The sequence below is a fragment of the Sinohyriopsis cumingii genome, chromosome 2 (assembly GCF_028554795.1).
Source record: "Sinohyriopsis cumingii isolate HCF-2022 chromosome 2, ASM2855479v2, whole genome shotgun sequence".
Taxonomy (NCBI): Eukaryota; Metazoa; Mollusca; class Bivalvia; order Unionida; family Unionidae; genus Sinohyriopsis; species Sinohyriopsis cumingii.
In genome coordinates this window covers 139,791,266-139,814,953 of record NC_142962.1, presented here as the reverse complement: position 1 = coordinate 139,814,953, position 23,688 = coordinate 139,791,266, and the positions used below count along the sequence as shown (strand labels likewise).

The 23,688-nt window shown below is 35.2% G+C and overlaps 2 protein-coding genes across 2 annotated transcripts in view; both read right to left on the bottom strand.

Annotated features, from left to right (window-relative positions):
* LOC149805935 (cadherin-99C-like) overlaps window positions 1–6,496 on the bottom strand; it is a 45,027-nt gene extending 38,531 nt beyond the window's left edge. The window contains exons 1-2 of the mRNA XM_089937038.1: window positions 6,338–6,496; window positions 3,187–3,319 (exon numbers count right to left, since the gene is read on the bottom strand). Of these exons, the coding sequence (XP_089793164.1) occupies window positions 3,187–3,238 (52 nt within the window). The 5' untranslated portion in view covers window positions 3,239–3,319; window positions 6,338–6,496. The remainder of the gene's footprint in view (window positions 1–3,186; window positions 3,320–6,337) is intronic.
* Window positions 6,497–12,013: 5,517 nt separating this feature from the next.
* The window catches only part of LOC149805934 (uncharacterized), a 46,136-nt gene continuing 34,461 nt past the window's right edge, over window positions 12,014–23,688 (bottom strand). Inside the window, exons 10-12 of the mRNA XM_089950722.1 lie at window positions 19,656–19,740; window positions 15,978–16,105; window positions 12,014–14,759 (exon numbers count right to left, since the gene is read on the bottom strand). Coding sequence (XP_089806848.1) covers window positions 14,073–14,759; window positions 15,978–16,105; window positions 19,656–19,740 — 900 coding nt within the window. The 3' untranslated portion in view covers window positions 12,014–14,072. The remainder of the gene's footprint in view (window positions 14,760–15,977; window positions 16,106–19,655; window positions 19,741–23,688) is intronic.

Here is a 23,688-nt window from a genome sequence, read left to right as displayed (position 1 = left end):
GAACTAAATTTTGGTACAATAGGGTCTCCTATGAAGATTACTATGGCCACACTCAAAAAGTCTGAAACACTTAACCCAGACATCACAGTTGATGCTGTTCGCTTGTGACAAAAGTTTTTATCCGCTTGTAATATCCCCACGTGTACATGGGCAGTCACAGATTCACCTGTTAAAGCTGAGCAATATCAATGATTCAGAGTCGCTGTCTCATTACATATGGATAAACAATCTTTTCCCGTTGCTTAACCTACACAGCAAAAACACACGGGTAAGATATTTATATGCAGAAGTTGCATGTATTTTTTTCATACACACTAGCTGGTTGACGACCGTAACTTTTACTGTGGTGTAATTAGCAAAAATCCGCAGCGTCGGATTATCACACAACCTGTTAAAAGATTTTAAAGTTCACAGCAGTACAAACGAAGATCATCTATGTGGAATTTGTTTAAACTTTCCAGTGAAGAGCCATAGATCGTCGGACAACCACAAGAATACTGTCCGAGTTGTGGAACGCCTCCTATGTGGATTTTATTTCACTGCTGTTAGATGTGATGAGCAAACAGTCATCAATATAATATCGTGCCAAGGACTCAGCTGTTACGCTGCTTAAATCGCTCGAGGGTTCGGTGAAATATATCAGACAACAGCTCTGTTCACCCGCAGATATGATCATGACCCATAACAGTATTAATAAGTTATTTCGGCCACTCATTGCTGGATCTGTGATGGCACGTTGAGCTACACTGATTTCAAAGATCATTATCAATGTCACATCGCTGACGCGAATAGAGAAGCTGTACACAACGCATGCAATTTGCGATTGAAAATTATAAAATATAATTCTTGTAGGGTTTCATAACCTGCGTGTGTATGATAGCCATTTAATATGCAATCAGTAGCAACAGCATCAAGGGCACCAATATGCGTCATTCAAGACAATATGGAAAAAATACATGTTTAGGACTGGACATTCGCAGATCATCGATCCGTTTCAGCTCCGAATTCATCACCTGCCAAGCTAGTTACAATCCTGTAGCAGAAAGCTTTAAAATCACCTGTCAATATGGTGCTACTAACCCTAAAATGTTGACGATGATAATTACAAAATGAGTATACATATAAGATTACAAGACAGGGTAGGGAAAGTTTTCAGAAACTCGATTGCCACCGATTGAGGTATTTTATTTAGCAACGTCAGTCCGATTCGATGTTTGTAAATTTGACAATGGGGAACGGTTTGTGGTTGTCTCGCAAAAAGCATTAGACAACACGAAAATGAATAAGTGAAAACTAAAGTTTCACCATGGATCAATTCAAAGATATGTCCCATCTCGCATTTGATATTTTAGCGCGACTGTGGTGATAGATCGAAGCAAAAGATTTTTAATAATATTCGTACCCGGTTAGGGTACCTAATCATCCAAAAAAATATATTTACTAGTGTAAGAGACGACTAGGTTATTTCTTTGGCCGGGGCTATTCGCACGGCCGCCGTGCACCTTACCTGCCAAAGGCTATTCGTACGGGCGCTATGTACTTCGTCTGGAAACACTATTAATTAGCACAATTTTCAGCGCGTGTAATTTACGTAAAGCTTTTGTACGGCTGCCAATAACTGATCTTGCAACTGTAGCAATATTTGCAAACAATTATAGGTAGAATTTGTACAGTGATATATACTCCTTCACCTGCGGTGTAAATATAAATTTTCAAAAAAATATTCAGTGAATTTCGTAGGTGAAAAATTCCATTATTGTCAGCCGATCGATGAACATGTTCTGTTATTCACTCAAAACACGTTTTCTTATTGTTCTGAGCCCAAACGAGTTAGCTAGATAAAGTGTATTAAGAGTTTGAAATTAGCGTATTTTTTGGCCGTTTACCGTTTGTTCTGCATTTTTTTCGCACATTAAATATAACATGATTATTTCTGAATTAAAGGTAGCAAAGATTTACACTTAAAATGTACGTTGACGCTGTAAATGTGAGTAAGGTAATTCTTTCATAATTCAAGAGAACAAGGCATATACAAAAGTAAAAAATAATAATGCATCGAGTGGGGTTCGCCGCTGAAATTTTTGCATAACAATTTGGAACATTTCCACTCGACCACAGTCAGTATTTACTGGGTGATGACATTTTTATTATGTATATCTATTGATAAGATTTTTTAAGAATGTTAAATTGGGGATTTCTCTCTTTTCCCTAATGAGTCTGCAGGTCACCGTGTGGATAGTCTTTTTCTATTGTGATTACACGGCGGCCGTGCGAATAGTCTTTCCAAAAGTTCATAGACGGCGGCTTCCATGTAAGTCTTTCTTGCAAATTGAGGGAAACTTGTACAAAATTATTCCGTCAATGCCGCGATTTGATTTTGCTAATAATGGCAAAATGGCGTTGTTCAACAGCGCAAAATATTCCATCCAGTGTGTGTATATGAGAAAGTTTGCCAGTAAGTTCCCGTGGGTTTGTGGTTGTACCGGGAAGTTTCCCGAGTTCTTCCACCACCAGTTATACTGGCCGCCATGTATAACCTATCGTGTGTTGAAAATGGCGTTAAAACCACAACAACAGCAAAATGAGCCTATCTTTTATTCAATCTGCATTTGCCATATTCTGTCTGAATTTGATTATTCTCGTATTAATCTATTCTTAATTAATCAAAACGGAAGGACGCAGCATGTGCCCTGACAAACCAGTTTTACGTCACAGCTACACTTTTAAAGTGTAATATCTTTCTGGAGCAAAGTGTCTTCAACAGTGAAAATATATGGTAGACCACGTGAGCTTTTCAAGTGATAGGATTGGTATCAGTAACATTTCGATCGCGAACTTAGAACGTCAACCACTGAGCCACCGTGGCTGTTATTAATGATATCGATTAGCACGCTAGAAAAACATATATATTTTCAACACACATACAGAATCAAAACCATATCAGCTGAGTGAAAAACATTTCTCCACATTATGTTTTGCTCCCTAATCCACAACAATTGCTTGGTGAGTGGAAATTACCCACATTGAAGAGATTCATTTAGTGATTACATACTATTCAATTGCAGAAATAAAATTCTAACATTTCTTGTTTGTCTAAACGGGCATTGGTTTCAAGTTCTTCAAATAAAATATGACCCTTTTCACACCATCCGATAGAACAAAATCCGCAGCGGGGAAATTACTTACCTTCACTGCCGAGCAGAGATGACACTACCAGCAGGTTTATAATTTTGTCCATCACTTCTTCAATGCTTCGTTGTGCTGAATAGTTTTTGTAAGAAATTCACTATTTCAAAGTTTATACCAGTGGAATTTATATCTGGAAGAAGGTTTAAACATAGCATTATATAAGCCGGCTTGGAAAACAAATCTTATGAAGAAACTACTTATTATAAATCAAAATTCGTGATGACAGTCTGAAATACAAATGAAAGTCATTGAAAAAACACCCCAATTCTTAGTAGCCAATTTAAACATTAAAGAATTATTTTAATCATATGAAATCTGAAACAGCTGTTTAACGAAAACCATTAACAAAATCAGAGAAAGGATTATTATATAGTGGTAATTATTTATTTGATTTAGCAAAAACAAATCAGCATCATTGCCTGAACATGTGGCTATGTAACCAGCTGGATTAAAAACAAACAGCAGTAGGTGTTATTTCTTTCCTTGCTGAACGTGCAATTTTACTTATTTTCATAATAAGTGGTTTATTAGTTCCAGTTTTGGTTGGAAAATGCCTATAAAGTTGCACTTAGTACACTTACAAAGGATAAGTAGAGGTTCATTAATTATCTTAAAGAGTAAATTGCAGCAATAGTATCGATACAGAATATCATTTATTTGATGATACTGATTTTAGCAAGTTCGTGATTATCATATATCATTTGAAATCAGAGTAAGACATAGTTAAATTTTTAGCTTACCATGCAAATGTGTTGCAATTTTGGTAGTAGGACTATCGTCACGACAATGCTTCTGCTTTAAATAATTTTAATTCTCCTTGTCATGTTTGTCCACAAAAGATTTCTTGTCAGATTGTCACATACTGCTTATCAGCCATTGGGAACACCATTCTTTGCTACATCGGTATATATAATGGTAGGGTTTCATGCACCTTTCAATGAATGATGTTGTATCGAACAACACTACTTATTTTCATAACCATTTCACTCAATAATAGAAAGATACATAACTACTAACATCACAGCTGAATTTCACTTTTGAATCTGCTATGCGTTGCTGAAATCTTATGTTAGAAAAACTAACAGCTCCATTAACTGTTGAAGCCGTTCGATATGTCCAAAACAGATGGCATAATGTTTTAGTATGCTTCCAACTTTTGTATTTAAGATGTGGAGTAAATAATATCTTATAGTTTGGCTTGGCCTGTCAGTACATTTATCTGTCTGACTATTATTATCTGATCAAACGAAGTGAAGTTTAAATGTCTCCTTGGTTGCATCAGCATTGATCTGATATGTAACTATCAATTGTTTTGTTGAAAGTCTCATAGAGTTGATGGTCATTTTTTACATTATACCTATTTCAGCTGTTTTAGGTGTAGTTTATATAAACTTTATATTTATTTTGATCTCTTTTCGTTGTTTCCGTGATTTATTACCCTGCTATGACATTGTCTGTATTATATCCGCCTTATCGTGTTTGGCTCGTGCATATTTTATATACGCTCCTTGAGATATTTTACATATTATGAATGTTTTTAGGCTCTAATGCAGTAATATTAACACCTCTGTCACATTTGCTTAACTCGAGATCTCCCAAAAGTTTAAAATTTTCATTTTTTTAATACTTCTGTCTATGCACTATGCTTTGTTCGCCTCCGGAGGAGGGGCTTGTCCTGGACGCATCGCATTCAGCGGTGAGATACACTTTGGGTACATAATTTAATTTAATGGCATAACCTTTTCAGCCGGTACCCAACTGTTCAATAACTTACATCTTGTCCATTTAACCAGACCGTACTTTTGGCAAAGTGAGGTCAGAGACTCTGGCTACTGCTCTCTATTAAGCCTTGCTGTAGCCATCAATTTAATAATACGTCGACCAATGTTCTGGTTTCATACTGAGTGAAATATATCTACGGTATAGTTTTTAAGAATGTATTAAATCTTTTCACTTCAATTTGTTTTTAAAAAAGCATTTAATGTTTCCCTGTTCCAGCAAAGGTTCCAACGACCAGAGATCGTCATCATTGGTTCATCAAACACAATCCAAGTCATTGAACTAGTCCCATGTTGATTCTGTTACACTGAAGTCTGATGCGACGGGCATGCTGGGTCACCAATATTGTACTGTGTCAAGGATAGGGTAGAAGTATTTTGCAAAATCTCTCAATGTAACAGCAAAAAAAAGATACGGCAACAACTTGTTTCGTCCGATGCCATAATTATGACCGATGATGAAACGCGTGAATTTTTGACGACCACTCATTGCTGTACTTGTAATGTTCCTCTTGTGATTAAAAGCAATGAAACAGAGTACGGATACGGAACCGATGCGTTAGTGACACAAAACAGGTAATTGATTTTCAGGCAGTAAAAATCGAGTAGTTATTTGCTAGTATGTGTTGATAATCTGCCAGCATGTTTGCAAGTGCATTGACCTAGCATCATAAAATCAATTGAGACTCGCAATAAGGTTTGGTTCACGGCAGGTTGATGAGTCTAAATAATAAACTCGTGTGATTAATGATAAGGTTATCGGGTTCAGAAAGCTTTGACCCATATCAGTAACCGAAATTCAAACCCCCATAATGATACTACTCTATTAACACTCTTATCTTCCTTATGCAGATGTCTTGACCTAACCACTCGAGGTAAGGGAAAGACCCAGTTCATGGTTAGTTACATAGGTAAGAATTTATCGATTTTATTGTCTTTGGATCATTCCAAGTATGGTCAATCCTATACATAAAAGAAATTCATATTTTATTATTTTTCTCATAAAAATATAACTTTAGATATGCATTTCAGGTACTGACTGGTCCATGGGAGAAGTCTGAGTGAAAACGGTCTGATTGCACTATATATATATTATGGTTTACATTTTCTAAGGCAGGAACTAAACATGGTTTCTTACGTTTCTGTTTTTATACAGTTTTTCATAGAAAGGTGTTTTATCCCTTACAGTGTTCGGTGTTGTTTTATTCTTATCACGTATTTAACTTAAATAATACGGAAATAGGCTCCTACAGCAAGACAAAAATTAATATAACTGCCATCAGCACGGCATTCTACAAATAGTCTCATAAATATAACCATGATCTTAATGAACACCAATATTTCTTGTACAGGCATTTAAATTTACTTACCATGAATTACTTAATCCACTCCTCTCAGTGTGATACAATTGACAAGCACAACAAACGTTCACAACGTAATAATATACTGTAACAGACGTCAGCTTATTCTTTTAAATATGACAAAGTCAAAGCTAATAAAGGGCACGGATTCGTTTCTGTAATGGCTGACATAATGGCGTCCCTGACAACATTAAAACGTATGCCTAGACCGCACAGAATGAAGATTTGTCTCAACACATTATAAATACTTCGTCAGAAGTAGTTAATTCAACCTGTCACTCGTTAACTCCATGCGTAATAAGATAAATGAAGAAGTTTACTAATGATGAAATAGTTTCTTCCTAATATCTATTTAATTTTTCCACCATACAAGATTTGTTTCCACTCTCAACTTACACAACGTTCCATAACCCTAGTAACCTTTGACTTTGTTAATAATGACCGTGTCGTGTACTAAATCATTAATAATTGATATGAAACTTTTTTAGGAGAAAATAAGTACTTGTTCAAATAAAAAAATTTTAAAAAATGTTTTATATCATTAGTATGTTTTAGCGTTTAAAGGCTACTTTTTTCTCTCTCACTTACATTATTCTGGCATTAGAATTTCGGCAAATTTTCCAATACAAAAATCAGAAACTGAATTCCAACAATAAAAGTTAATTGTATGCTATCAATTGAATTTTTAATGAATTAAAACTACTGTGTAACACCCACAATACATCCACGACACAAAACTATTGCTTATTTTTCATAATGGAGAGAGCAATTTTAACATCATGAATTTTGCACCTATTATCAGAAAACCAACATATCCTGAAAAGTGAACAAGGATGTTCTTGTAGAGACGAGCCAAACCAGATATTGGTCGTAATGGAAATATGTTATTGTTTCTACCAAAGCGTAACCCAGCCTTGTCCTCGATTCTGAGAACATGACAATTTGGAAAAAAGGTAAGCAACCCCGGAAACGAGCATGCGTAATTTCGATGAAGAAAATGCAACATTTACTACACGTAAGTAAATCAATATTTTATTTTTTTTAAAAAATAAAAACCCACTTTTTCTATAATAGTAAAAAAAAAATACTTAAAGGTAGAAATAAAATCTCGTCTTTTTCATCTTTTATGAAAACTAAGTTCGGTATTTTAAAAAAGCAGTGAAATTTCATGTTTTTCATCATTTATAAAAATTAAGTTCATGCTATTTTTTCTGACTAAATCCACCCCCACTCCCTTTCTTTCTGCGCCAAATAAACTAAAAATGTTTAAGGTATGGAAAATCGTTCGGAGCAGACTTATAAAGGATGTGTTGTGGTGTTTATGACAAAAATATGTGCAGGTATAATGATGGTCTTGGTTGATCTGAACTCTGAACATGAATCAGTTAAGTTTGATCATGATCCAACTCACTGTATCAAACCACGCCCCTGGTCAGCGTGTCAAATTATACCCATTAAGGAATGAAAGGATTACTCCACTAATATTGCATGTCCTTGCTGAGTCATCACTGTTGATCTGCAGTATTGTTGTGTCTCACATTGTCAAAAATGAGAGAGATATTATGAAATAATTAAAGTCAACAAAAGGTCAAATTTATAAAACCTTATTTTAAGGATGATTCTTTTTGAAATGCTGGAGTATTTTTTTATTTTCTTTTAATTTCAAACATTGATTATTTACATAGCCAATATTCCAAGGCATCCCAATGACTTAATAATCTATAAGATGGTTGCATTTTCTTGCGCTCTTAATTAAATATATTTTTACCCAAGTAATTGTCATTACATGGAATAGCATCGGACAATGTCCCCTGTCACTAACTATCTATAAAATAAATGGTGAATAAATATTTAAAAAATCAGATCTGCATACCTCGAAAATCATAGGCGCCACTCATCAAATACACAAAAGTGTGTATGTTGGTGAGTCAATAATTTTTAGAATGACACATTTACTGAGATTACATCGGAAACCTTGCGTGCCCGATTTACGGTATGCCGTAACTCGCTACAGATTTTCCAGAGTCTCGTATACCTTTCGCTGACTTCACCATTTTCTGTGACATAATTGTTATTAAAATTGTATTAGCATTTTAATCATTATTTATTAACAAACAGAAAATGCAACTGCGTTAGTTTACGTTTACGTCCAGTGTCCCCAGACTTTTATATTGCTTTTGTTATCAAGTGACATCTAGCTGATGACATCATAGGCAATAATAACCTCATTTACAGCTTCACAATAATAAGTGTTGATTTTAAGATCTTAAGATCTGAAACTTCTTCATTTGTTGTGTTATTTGCTTGTGCCCCCTACGGAAATATTACTAACACCGGAGAAAGACGGACAATTAAAAGGTCAAATAGCTCTGAGCCCCCAGTCAGCAAAGCCGACGGTCTAGGTGTATAAAATATAAAAAATAATCAGGTGAAAGGTATAACAATTTAATAAACTATATCACGGTATTCAACAATTACAGGACAATTTTTCAATGCAATTGTTTTTAATCCATACAATCCACGCGAAATTAAAGGTGACAGTGTTTCCTTCCCGTGTCCCTTCTATGTTACTCATCTGTAACTTCCGCCTTGTATTCCTTTATTGGTACTTCCGGTACCCTTGTTTCCGTTCTTCCGGCCCTGCGCCTTCGCAATACTGCCTATTCTCCGAGCCTACCACGTCTTCTCCTCTCTCTATTCTTCGGGTGGCCTCCTATCCCACCCGAAAACCTTCATGTGGATTAGATAGGACGTACAATGTTGCCTCCTTGTTTAAGCACAGGAGAATTAACACACTCTCATAAAGCTTTCATCAGCATAATGGCAATTAAATCATTAGGTCAACTCATACATTCACATCTAAATATTCCACACACGCTTCTTCTATAATAAAGGCTATAACAACAACAATAGCATCACGACTTCTGATACATGCATATCCCTAATTCTCTGTATAGTAAACTATCAACATCAACAATATTCCTACGCATTTCCAACATTACAAACTATAAAAGACACATACAAATATAAAAATGCCTAATTATACGTGCACAAGGCCAACAATACCTAATCCACACGAGATATTCAAATACAACAAGTACAATTTCTAACACTACTCCCTATTAAATTCAGTTATGCACCACGATGCAACATCGTAGCAGATTGCATCATCCACTTCCATTTTATCCTTACAACTACATACATTAATCTTGAATATTACTAATTTGCTATACGCTACATTACGACATGTTGATAATTCAACTATATACAGAAGATTCAAGTTCTACTAAATTAAATGCACCTAATAACATATAAACTTTCCGAAACCTAGTTAGGAAAGTGAGACAGATTGGGGCCAAGATAGTTTACCTCAGAAGCCTTTGTTCCAAATCTAGTCCGAAGTTCCTAGAACTAAATCTCTCAACAGGAAAGGCTTCCAAACATATATACTAAGACCAAAAGGGGATCAGCCGATATTGCCAATAGGAGAACTAATCGTTGGAAGTGAGAAAGTAAACATCAAGAAACCTGCACCAATACTGAGAAGAAGAACAAAAAACGGAGAACTACACTGAGCAGATATACCACTGGAAATACCAATGCAAGCAACAGTGGAAAGATTTGAAGGAAAATACAACATAAAGATGATCAATGCAAGCATGGGTACCATCCCACTAAGCCCAATTCTAAATGGAATACGAATTTTGGAGATTGAGAAGACATAACTACGGGAATTAAAGCCAGCTTTTTTTTTCTACACGGATTTTTAACAAAATCCTGGTATAAAGGCTGTTTCGATCACAGAAAGTGCAACAGATGTGAAAATACTGGGCATACTCCACACAAATGCCCCAAAACCCAAGAACACACTCAAGCAAAGACCCAAGAAGACTCAAGAAAAAAAATAAACAACCAGTCTATGTATCAGAGATGACAATCCTTTGAAACAAAAAGCAACAAGAAAATCGGGCAATAGAACAGGAAACTAAGCGAGGACAAAAGCAACAAGAACAACAAAATAAGCAGACACAGAAACAACAGCAGCAGAATACTCAACAGGGACAAAAGCAACAAGAACAAAAACAACACAAACAACAGGACAAACAGAATCAACAGAAAATGAATACCCAACAAACAAAATAACGGAATCAGGGCAAAGTACTAAACCAAAAGAGCAACAACACCAACAAGATCAACAACATAATAAACAGAATCAACACTAAATAGGGAAAACATTAGATTAACCAACTGAAAAACAACTGAACACAAACATGGCAGCACTAAGAATAACAACAACAAAAACAAAAACAATAGCAAAGACAGTACCACAAATGGATGAACAAGAAAAAGAAAGGGAAATGACAGTACCAAGAACAACAACAGAAACAACAACAGTAACAAAAATAAAGACAGTACCACAAACGGGAGAAAAGAAAACAACAGGAAAGACAAAAGTGGATGAACTAGAAAAAGAAAGGGAAATAGAAAGAATTAAAAGGAGAGTAGGAAGGAGAAACAAATGACAAGAGGAAGAAAAGATGATGGAATCATACTTACTGAACTTTGAGGAATACTTGGAATTAAAAAAATTAAAAAAATTAAAATTATAAAAGATCTGCAAGGACAAAATTGATTTGATAACTAAAAAACACTTAAACAAAATAAATATAATTTTAATTTTAAACAAAAACGGGAAAAAATAACATTCGCAACAACGTATATCTTAAAGCCTCTAGGGAACCATAACAGAAGGGCGGGGGGAGGGGCCTCCCTTAACTGGCATGAAAAGATCAAACAAGGGAGAGCACACACACCCTCAAAAAAGCAAAACAGAGGTTCTCCCCCCCCCCCCCCATGCAAGGTCCTCTTTGAAGCAGTAACCGCGAATTTGACCGTAACGCAATGACTAAGGTACAACAGGTAGTTTCTTTGTTTCAGAATCGGTCTAAAGTCGTAATATTATATAACCCGTATTGACATTACCCAAAGTACTTTGAATTACGAATTCTATCAGAAGATATTTTTAAACATGAGGGAGGAATTGTTAGCAAATTTTCTCACACAACGTGACAATGATATTCGCTCATCGAAATTCTAAAAAACGAATTCAAATGTCAGCAATCTGAAGTATACTGGAACATTTCTAAACCTTAATTTACCTATAAACCTTGATTTGACTTGAGCTACTCATTGACAAAGTAACTTAACAATACCAGAAAATAAAATTCTTTTTTTCCATTTCTGTCAAAAATAGAAATGAAAATAAATGAAAATAGAAATACATATAAATGATTGCTATGATATTTATCGTGAAAGAGAGAGAGAGAGAGAGAGAGAGAGAACGAGAACAAGTAAAATGTAAAATAGTACTTTTTATTTTACATTATAAAGGGCTGAAATATTTTGAGTGACGACTTTAGTACACGTCACCAGACGACTTAACGAATACACTGTCCTTGCCAAATAAGTCCTACCTCTGTCAAGAAGCTTTATTTCGATGACGTTTTACTTAGCTCCATGTGACAGAGTGATTTTTAAATATAGTAATGTATTTTGAAAGGTTTTGAACTTTGGATTATGAACTTGTGCTGATAGGCGCACATGCATACTGACACCGGTTTCACTACAAAGAGAGAGAGAGAGAGAGAATCACATTATAGAGAGGAAAAAAAGATCAAAGTCTCATTTCAGTGGAAGCATGAAGCTTTATTAGCATATATCCGTTGTACAAGGATGTCTCGTTCTTTCTTTCAGTTTACACTAAAAATACGGATTATCCAAATTGTGCAACACATATTATTGTACATGCATTAATAGACTCTACTTATTAAACAAAATTTTGCTAGCGATTTTGCGTGATTGCAGTATCTAAGGCCATGCAAATTCTGTACTGTCCAAGACTGAGACTTGAAACCTTAACATGTTATTACAACTATTTTGAAGATGACACATTCCATTGGGGCTGGGATCAGAGGGTTGGTTGCGGTTATACAAAGGATAGGAAACTGACACTTTTCTAAAGATATCCTTATACATGTCGCCGCAACCCCTACCAACCTATAGGACTTATGCCTTGGTCAAAGTTTCGAAACTACTGACAACCACGAACATCTACATTTACTAAACATGAAAAGACAAATTAAAATGTGATACCATTTTTGTGCAGGAAGGGGTCCATGGGGGTGACACCATGAGTTACCGCACTGGGTGACACCAACCCTAGTGACGCCACTGAGAAGAATGAAATGCATTTACTATAAAAACTTGTGAGGAGAAGTTTAATTACGTTGTAATCAGAGTAACAAATCACCAGTAGCAAAGAAAATTTGATTTGGTTGTTTTTCGGCACAGCAACACAAGGTTATTTGATGCCAACGCAATTTTGGCAAAGTATCTTGCCAAAAAACACATTGCAGTTGCCACAATTTATCACTGTATTCAGTTGCCACAAAATATCACTGTATACAGTTATCACAAAATATCACTTTATCCAGCTGCCACAATTTATCACTGTATTCAGTTGCCACAAAATATCACTGTATACAGTTACCACAAAATATCACTTTATCCAGCTGCCACAAAGTATAACTGTATATAGTTGCAACAAAATATCACTGTATAACGTGACCACAAAATATAACTGTATACGGTTGTCACAAATATTTAATTCGTTTATTTTACTTTTGTTGCTCTGCACACTGTCTGATTTAGAAGTTTTGTACGATAAATGAATCGAATTGAATTGGGATGAATAACCCAAAGTAAACAGTACAAGGTATATACATGTATATGAGAACACTGTCTTGCTTGTCATTTTTCGGATACTAAATGCGAATTTAGTCCAATCAAGAGATGGCGCAATCATTCTTTCTGAAATATATATATCGAGGGCGATTTTCAGACATAAATATTGAAGTAGAAAATGCGATTTCGGTTCAGTCTGTGGGGTCACTTTTGTGAATAAAATCTTTCCCAAAACACTCAGTGTTATTAATGCTATCCTAGTTTTAACATACATCATGAAAATTACTCTCAACAAAAACTGGGCGAAAGCTATCTTATTAATTTTACTTATAAAGCGTTATGTCTGCGGAAAATAGTTTGCGAAAAATAAATTCTTTTCGCAAAATGAAGCAGTATGCTGCTTATATGAGAATTTTATTTCTACGTTTTAAGAAAAATATATTACACAACAAAATGAATTACTGAATATGATTGCTTATAAGTCGTGTCTAACAGCAAGAAACAAAGATCCTTAGCTGCCTTAGCATAAGATTTACTGATCTTGCAAGCTTCATATGCCATAGCTGATAAATCGTTTGCCGCTAGTAGTTACTGCAAAAATGTTAATGATTTAGTAATTAAAAGAAATTACTTTTCTGATCAATAATTGCAAGAAATTCTTCAGCACATCGTAAATTTTGATGTGATACACCTTTTGTCAATTTTTTACCTCATATCAATTTTCACTGAATCAAATATATTTTATGTTCTCTAATATGTTGTTTGGAGCCAAGAGTTTGTTTATTTTTTGTCAAATAAAAAATTGTTCTTTAGAGAAAAGTCTAATGATTTAGATATTTCATTTTTAAATAGATTCCTTCTAATTGAAAGTTCCTAACAGTGGATTTAAATTTTACCGTCTCGGTGTTGGATAAAATAACACTTTAAATAATATATTTGAACTTGAAAATATTTTATTGCAGCTAAGAATTTCTCCAATCATAAAGTGGGCTAGTAAAAGCTACAAAAATAATTCTTCTGTACATAAGTCTACATGCTCTGCATTAACATTTCGGACAACAATATGCTCTGTTGGAGCTTTGACGCTTCTTGAAGATATTTCGCTTTTCGATTTGCCAGGAGACTCAAAGAATTCTGGGCCTACTTCCATGTTATAATCTTTGGTTCCATCAAATATTTCATTCTCTTTCTTCTTCAACCTCCTTTTTGACCGCTTCTTCTTTTTAGTAATCTTCGTTCCAATGTTGGTATCTAAAGGTGGCAATGACCGCTGTCCAGTTAAGAGTCCGTTCAGAAACATATGATCTGTTAAAGGATTGGTTACTGAAGTAAGCAGATCTTTCCCTATTGTTTTCGCTCTTGTAGGCAAAACTATCTTTTTCTCCTCTGATCTTTCAGAGTGGATCTCCTCTTCTTCAGTAGATGGTTCAGACTTTGTATCCTCTGGAGAAACCATTTTTTTATGTCTACGTTGCATCAGGAAGATGACTATGGCAGAGGTGATAAGAATTATACCTGTCAAAACACTGACGACGATAACTGCCGACAACAGGGAGTTATCTCTCTCTATCATTGTACCACTGTCGCGTGGAACACCTTCGGTGACATTTAAGGTAGGGTCTCTCTCACGCACTCTCACTATTAGAATGGACTGGGCTGCGGACTGACTGCTTCCAACCTCTGCAGCCTATTGAAATAAATGAAATAATAATGTGACGTCATTCATAAATCCCTTTCAGTGGGATATATTCCATGTAGTGAACGATTCCCTTTCCAGTGCCACCGCAAGAAACGCTAAGTGTAACAAGAAGTATAATAAATTAATCTTTAAACATAGATTTCTATTCAGTCTGTGTTAAAGTCGTTACGTACTAATATCAGGATATAATCCTAATTTACCTAAAATTGAAATCAAATACATAGCGATAACGTTTGAGTCAAATTGAATTAATTAGTAGCTTGTGACCAATTTACAAGCTTATGAAAAGTAAATCTGAAGGACCAGTAAATGTTCTGGAGGACTTATTTATAGCTGCTGACCTTTCCGGTTAGAGAGACGTTTTGCAAAATGGGGAACACTGCAATGAAACGTTTCACTGCAGAATAGATATCAGACACCTATTACCAGTGTGTTGTTTTACATGAGCCCGTCGATCAAAAAAAAGAAAAACAAACATAAACGGGGGTGGGGACACGGTTTGCGAAGTTCATATGTTGTCAAAAACACGGGGAAAGGGTTTTAACCCGAAGGTGACGCCTATATACCTGGGATTCATTCCTTCACGAGTTTGCCAGACAAATTTTGGACAGAGGAATTATACTTGATCTTTATTCTCATGTAATTAGTTACCATCTAAATTAATTTCGACATAAAATGTTTCTTAAACTGAGGATATCAGAATTGTTAATGACTGAAGTAGATATGAAATCTTAAAAATATACTGGTCGGTGTTAGACAGAAAATTAACACGTGCGACCTTACACGTGATGTCCTCAATTTTTACCTTGGCTACGTTTGAGTGTCTATGTGAGCTTGGTCACAAGTCAGTTTGCTCATGAGCAATGAATGGACCTAAAACATTTAATGAAACTCCAAGAGCACAATGAGAGGACCGCTGAGGGTTTAGTTAAAACTTATACATTGTTCTTTGTTCCATAACCGTCTATTCTCGAGAAATATAGAGTGTATTCGATTTGAAAACTCAAACCAAGTGTTTGGTCTTCCATGTCAAATAGAAAGCAGTCCTTCATCTGTCAACTGCTGACACAATACGGCTCAGAACGAGTATATGTAAAACTGCACCTGATTTGACGTTTGTTTCTAATATATTTAGCTGAAGGCACAATATCCCATACTTCAAACTGGTTGTATCTTACTGGATTATGCAAGATAAAAGTTACGCACAATGACGACAAGTCTTTTTGATGCCCAAAGAGCCTCTGAAGCAGGTTTCAGTTGATAAACTGTGCCATTATTCTGGTCAATTCCGAAGAAACCAGAATTGTCATTATTGGAAGAAGCACCAGATGAATCTGAAAAATATGTTATATGTTATATATTATTGGGACTTAGAGGTGAAATCCTTTACAAATACGTAGCTTTTCATAAAGTTACATGCCTCAAAAATAACGTCACGAAATAATTACATTACGTCATACGACAAATCCCAAAAATATAGAAACTGAATTTATAGTGGGGAAAAATTAGATCGAGTATTATCATATTAGAAACTTGGTATCGTACATGGCTTGCTTATATATAATTCGGGGACGATAGATAACTGTGGAGGCCAAGCTTTTCCATCACAAAGCTATAAGCGTTACTTCGGGTGACAACTGTTACTTCAGATATAGAAAAATCACACAAAATGCAGTGTTTTAATCGGTTAAAAAAAATTTCGGGCAAGATTTTGGACTCCGTGAAAGCTTGATTAGATTTCAAACTTGTTAAAAATGCTGAAATTTTGACTCCAATTTAGACGAATAATAGAGCAATGAGATTAAACGAAAGGTTCTTTCAGATTTACGAAATATTGCTGACATTACGATCATCACACGAAATAGAACGGAAAAGGGGAGACGGAATTTTATTTTTGTAGTTTTTTTTAAAAAAAAAACCAACTTGACAGACGATGGCGGCAGATAAGGCGTATGATTTCCCTATTCTTCAGGTTCGTCTCCAGAATTTAGCACTTTTTGCACAGGGTAAAAGTTTAAAGCGAATGTATTCCCCTATTTTTACCACTTGTGATTCTGGTTATAAAAAGAAATGCGCGACAATGAAAAGATCATACGATTGTCTTTATTTTAATTCTGAGTGAACGGTTTTTATTTGAGTTTCAAAGTACAAAGCTGGATGTTACTTTTGATGTGAATCTCTCAGAATATTGCTAGCTCTGCATGGTCATTTTTAGCTTATCCCCCACCCCATTTGTACTACTTTTATAATAAAAGAAATCGCCCATCCGAGGTCTGCAAAAACTTGTGGAGAAACTAATTAGTTGGTTTGCTCAAAGAGCGGGACATTAATGTTTAGTTCATACATCCACTTGACAATTTTTTTTTTTTTTTTTTTATATTTTTTTTTTTTTTTTTTATTTGAGACAAATGCGAATTTCGGATCATAGTGGATCATACAATGAGGGAAGGGTTATTGCCAAAGGCGTTTCGCCAAATACAGCATTGTCTTGTTGGTAGACAGAATCGCTTTTTTTAACTAAAGATGATCTTAGTAGTCCCAGTTTTCGATGACTATCTGATCTGCATCCTTTTATTTCAATATAGAATAGTTTTTTTTCAGATTTGAACAATAACAATGTTTACAATCTTAATGTGAACAGTATCAACATCACGTAATTGTACAATTAAAACCCCGCTTAAATGGATCCTTATATACTGACATAAGTCAACAGTATTATATAAGGTTGCTCTAAAACTAATACGAGTTATTCTATATTTATCATTTGTAACTGTACGCAAGCATTGGTTCCAAGTGAGAATTATTTGCATGGCCTGATTGGGGTGAGGTGGGCAAGGTTTCTGGACACCATTCCCACCCTTAAAAAAAATCCGTAAACACACACAAACGTATAGTCATTAGTCACTTGAAATTTGACCAATGTTTTATTCTTACCCACGTTTATTACACATTGTGCACACTTTGAGTAAACAGACACAAAATTTTGCTTTGGTGCCCTTTCGAGGAAAGTGAAGACCCTTTAAAAGTGTTAGACCCGACCCACGCACCGACCCCCCCCCCCCAACACTTAACCTGGTCCGGCCCGTGATTTTATATATTTCATTTAAGGGGTCGTCCATTAATTATGTCAACAAAATAGGGGGGAGGGGGTTTGAAGAAGTTTGACAATTGTTGACATGGGGGAGGGGGGATTTCAAGATAAATTGACGTCAACAATGTTATTTTTTACAATAAATTTAATAAATCAAAACATAGGAAATTAGTCGGTGCGTTGTTATGGCACACACTCGCTCGCCCGTCAACAGCCCACCAGTTTAATTCTAAATCGGTTGAGTTCTTGCCAAGGAAGTCATAGTTTTGCATCATCATATTTTATTTTTATTCAATGTAGATTGTAGACTGTAGACAGATTTTTAAGGGAAGCTGTTACTAAATTCAAAGACTGCACTGAGCCATAGACATCTAAATAGTATAGCTATCCATGGACTTCTATTAATTCATATAGCTTTATATAGCTTAAGTTTTATTTGTAAGTCCAATTTTTACCATTGTAAGTTATACCAGATTCAACATCACTATTTAACATTAATTATACTTTAGTTACAAGGGATTACGATTAAATAAATCACCGACCAAACTTCTATCATTGGTATATGGCCTGTACCTATATACAGTTATATTGATCGATGGAGATATTTGTCATAGGATAATAGCCCGAACTTGACGAAGCAAACAAAATTTCACTATCTATTGATTATCCAAATTGTCTCAAATCGAGTATCTCTTCACGACTGTCTGTATTCTGTTTTCCATTCTGCGTTTAAAACGCAATATACAGATAGGCAGGCCTCGCTTGATTTTGATTTATATTGACTATACTGAGTACGTATGTCCTGGGTTGTTGGTCCTTGTCATTATGAGAAACGCTCATCGTTGTCTTCGTCGTGGTGATCATAATCTTCTTCTTCGAAATATTGTATTGTAAGAGAAGTAAACTTGTTCTAAACGGTGATCTCTCTATCGATATATTCTTCCACCGTTTTTTTTTTTCTTTCTTTTCTTTTCTTACAACCTTCGCCCGTTCTTTCAGTCATTTGATCGCTCTTGTTTTCCATTGGTCTGTGTACAGAGATAAACGAAATGCGCCAGGAAAGCTAAATATGACTGATTCCAATATGATATTTTTTCTCTTTCATAACATTATCTTTTCCGACAAAATCTTCCTGAAAAAGCCCCACCCCCACCCCCACCCCGATCGCTATCAAACCATTATTTGTGTGCAGCGCTGGTATTTCTCTGAGAACCTAGCAACTGGACGAGCATAAGAGTTATAGAAAGCACTTAAAATAAATTAAAGAAGGGATGTCAATGAATTTGCAAATGTATATTCTTCAATAAGAAGTCGAAAAAGCTTATCAAAACTTACCGTACAAAATGTGTGTTCTTTTTGTCTTATTCTATTTGTGATTAGAAATAAAGATAAAATATAACAAATTAACCCCCACCCCCCGTGAAAACGTACTGCCAGTTGTCATAAGTCAGTCTAATTCAAGGTCTTATATTAAAATTTCCTAAATGCCTCTATATACTAATTGCAGGACGCGATAACCTGGATTCCAGCATTCTCGCCGTCATTGGTTATTGTTGAGTGTGGGAGTCCGATATAGTAGAATGGACCTGAGAAAATCACCAGTTACGAATCATCAAGAAAAAAGACCGGTTTGATTCATCGGAAACTGAAGAAAAGAACCTCAATATTGCAAACAGTTTTGCTTATTCACTGTGCTGCAAGTTTATTTTCGGGCCATGCTTTAGTTTTCTGTACTACAACCTTCTATCACTGATACAGACTATAAAGTAAAGGAGTAATTGTGAGATTCTTACCGTCATAAAAACTGTAGGCTATTGAGGAGTTGAGCGTGTCAAGGTCGTGAGCCCTTATTGAAGCCGGTTGAACTTTCAACGGACCCTGGAAAAAACATAAAAATCCGTATATCTCACAGTCTATAAAGTGACATTATATTTTTTTTACTATTTGCATTTAGACCATTGGTAATATTTATGTATATACAGTATACATTTAAGTATATCACATAAAATGAAAGTAGTAAGTTTGATACACACAAATATTGTACAGGAAATTTGATAAATAATGTTGTGTGCATTCAATAACAAATGGCGATGAAAGAGACTAAAGATAACAGTAAACATAATAACAAACACTACTACTACTACTATTACTACAAATAATAATAATAATAAGAAGAAGAAGAAGAAGAAGAAGAAATAATCATGTAATTTTAATTCATCATAGTAGTATGTTCAATTAGTACCCTACGGATATCATGATGGAATTTAGTAATTTAATAAATTTGAACATGCTCGAACTATTCAAAAAATAATATTCTATATGCTTCTTTCTAGGCTCAGATAACTTTATATTTTATGTTTTCTTTGCATGGTTTAGTTCCCTTTGTTTTAATGTCAATAACTCTTTTCTTTCTTTCTTTCTTTCTTTCTTTCTTTCTATGCTAGTAACATGTACACGGTAAAAACTGTCATAGAACTCGTTTGTAGAACTTATTGAAGCCTCTACCATATAGTTTATAGTGTCCACAGTTGTGTCTGCACTGGTTTGAATTAGAATGTTTCTGCAGTTTTGCACTGTTCTATATCAGACATATATATAATTTAACCTTTCGGAATTAGAAATAGTTTTCAAAACATTCTATCCAAATCCCACTGTAGTTCTGCTTAATACATTGAATCTACTGTTCATATGCCGAAGCATTCGACACCTCCATACGCGTTATGCATAAGCCATTAAGGGTTCGTCACCTCCAATATTCGACACCTCCATGTGTGTTATGCATAAGCCACTAAAGATTCGACACCTCCATACGTGTTATGTATAAGCCATTACGGGTTCGACACCTCCATACGTGTTATGTATAACCCATTACGGGTTCGACACCTCCATACGTGTTATGTATAAGCCATTACGGGTTCGTCACCTCCATACGTGTTATGCATAAGCCACTAAAGATTCGACACATCCATATGTGTTATGCATTCGAAGCTTCTTTTTTTTATATAGTGAAACGCTATTTGTGATATTAGCACGTTTTAGGGAACTCTTGAATGACAATGACCGTTATCATAAGGTCTTGTCAAACATAAGGAAACAACGACCTCAAGTCGAACTTACGCATTGTCCTCGTGTCAGATTATGAGCTACCTGAGTTTAAACTTCTGACTTCTTACATTGTGATCATTGATTTACTTTCCGCATTTCCTGAAATATAAACTTACTGTCAAGATTTCCTAATTCCTTTATTATTTTTATTTTGTTTAGAGCGTGTAGTCGCATCCTGGAAAAAGTTGATACTCTTGAAAATGTGTTTCCCTTCGACTGAAACTTTTCCTTTTTATATATAATACCGTTATGCACAACACTAAATCCACTGTAGATATGTGTTTTAAGCCATACACGTTGTAAATTATTCATGCGGTTCGACATTTTGTAGTTAACAAATTCTTAGTAAATGAAAATCTGTATTTATGTTATATTAAACGCAGCTTATTAACTTCGGCGTGGGTGGCGTGGGTGGGGAATGGGGAAACTTGGGTTTCTTCAACAAATATCCTGTCTCCAAATACCCTAAGCAAAATATTATAGCTCGGTTTTATTAGAAGGAAAGAAATACAAATTATTTTATTCCTTATATTGCTTTATATATAGTCTTAAAGTAAAAGGACAAGAAAAGGGAAAAAAACAAAAATCAGCATTCCTCAAGAGGATTGACGCTCTACTAGCTGAAACAAATGTCTAGGATTTTAAGATAAAACCATCTCTTCCTGTTAATTACGTATTGTTGAAACCATCTTTGATATTCTTCGGAGATAAAAAGATTTTCACATTAACTACTGTGGTGAGCATGATGGATTGCAACTTGACACCATTTTCATTTAGGCCTAACAAGACATCACAAGAAGTCTTTGGTGGAAACCAAATGTTTATATGACTTTCTATTTTGGAAGAACAACGATGGCAATATTTTAGTTATGGATTCCATGATAGTCATGCTCGATATCAATTGGCACCATTTCTATTAGCACCAGCTAGACATCATAAGAAGTATTTGAGTGCAAGTAAAATGTCCAAATAACCAGCCATCTAATAAAAGTAACGATAACAACAATTTCAAGATGGCCACTGTGTTGGTCGTATCATAAGTAGGGCATTTTCATTTGCGACCATCGCGGCATAATGAGAAAACATGTGGATATGACCACTCATTCAGGAGAAATAGTGATAACAAGATGATTTTCGAGATGGCCATTGTATCAGGCAAATTAAATGTCTGAATGGAACTATTAAGACTAAATAGACATCACACGAAGCTGATAAAAATCCCACCTTCATACGTCCATTAATTCATGAAGGGTATTGATAACAATATTATCAAGATGGCCACTATTTTGGACATATTGGAACATGCGATTGAGAACATTTTTGTTTTGGACCAACTATACTTCATAAAAAGTGTTCTGGTGAAAATGCCATGACAGTATTTCTTCTTGTTCAGAAGGATTAGCAATTAAAATAGTTTCAAGCTGGCCAGTTTGGCGGCCATATCAAACATCAGATCGGTACCATTTTCATTTAGGCTCAACTATACATGATGAGAAGCCTTTTGGTTAAAACCCTATGGCAATATTAATTTTGGTTCAGGAGGATAAGCAATAACAAACTTTACAAGACGGCTACTTTGGCAACCATAATGGGCACCAGATCAACGCCATTTACATTAAGTATCAACAAGAGATCATAAGAAATCTTCTGATGACATTGAGTGGCTATACTCCGGCGAAGCAGAGATAAAAAGATTTTCAAGATATACACAGTAGCGACTATATTGGATATCAGATAGGACCTATTTTCTTTGAGAAAAACTACACATTATAAGACGTCTTGCAGTGAAAAACCCATGTTCATATTACTCTCCATTCAGAAGCAGTAGCAATAACAATATTTTTAAGATGACTTTTTCAGCCTTATAATCAGTATCGTGTTCAGTTACGGCCAACTAGAAAGCACACGAGGTCTTCTGTGAAAAAAAACAAACAGTGTTAACGTGACTTTCCGTTCAGAAGGAATAGTTAAAACAAAATTTTCAGGATGAGCGCTGTGGCCGCCATACTGGACATCCGATCTGCATTTATAACCACCTTAGAATCATAAGAAGTCTTTTAGTGAAACACCACCACCCATGTTAATACGACCAACCATTTAGTAGGAATGGCGATAACAAGATTTCCAAGATGGCCGATGAGACGGTTATATTGAATGTCCAAGCGGCAAAATTTTCATTTAGGACACATCTAGACCATGGGATGATTATATTTGTGTAAAATATTTCATCGCAATCCTCCAGGTAGTTCAAAAAAAGAAGTACGTGCTGTTGCTAATTGTAAAAAAGGAAAGGATAATGTTTTGAGATTCTTGCAAATGTTTTAAATCAGATCTTAATATGTTTACCATGCCACCTACGATGATGACGATGAAAGAATTGCAATGGGTAGAATTTCATCCTTTGTCGTCTTCACTACCTCAACCTACATTGAATTTGAAATCAAAGGAAAACCCGAAGATTACATCAATCTGAACATCAGTAGCTTGTACGTGAAAATCAAAGTTCTCAAAGTGGACAGCACCAATCCAGGCGCCGATGCATGAGTAGCTCCAATGAACAATTATATCCATTAATTGTTCAGCGCAGTGGATTTCTACTTGAATAACAAAATGGTGAGCTGCATAATAGATAATAACCCTTACCGAGCGTGCCTGCAATATCTTTTGGCGTACGAAACAGAAGCCAAGACCATACAGCTGGATATGTCCGTAGTATGGAAG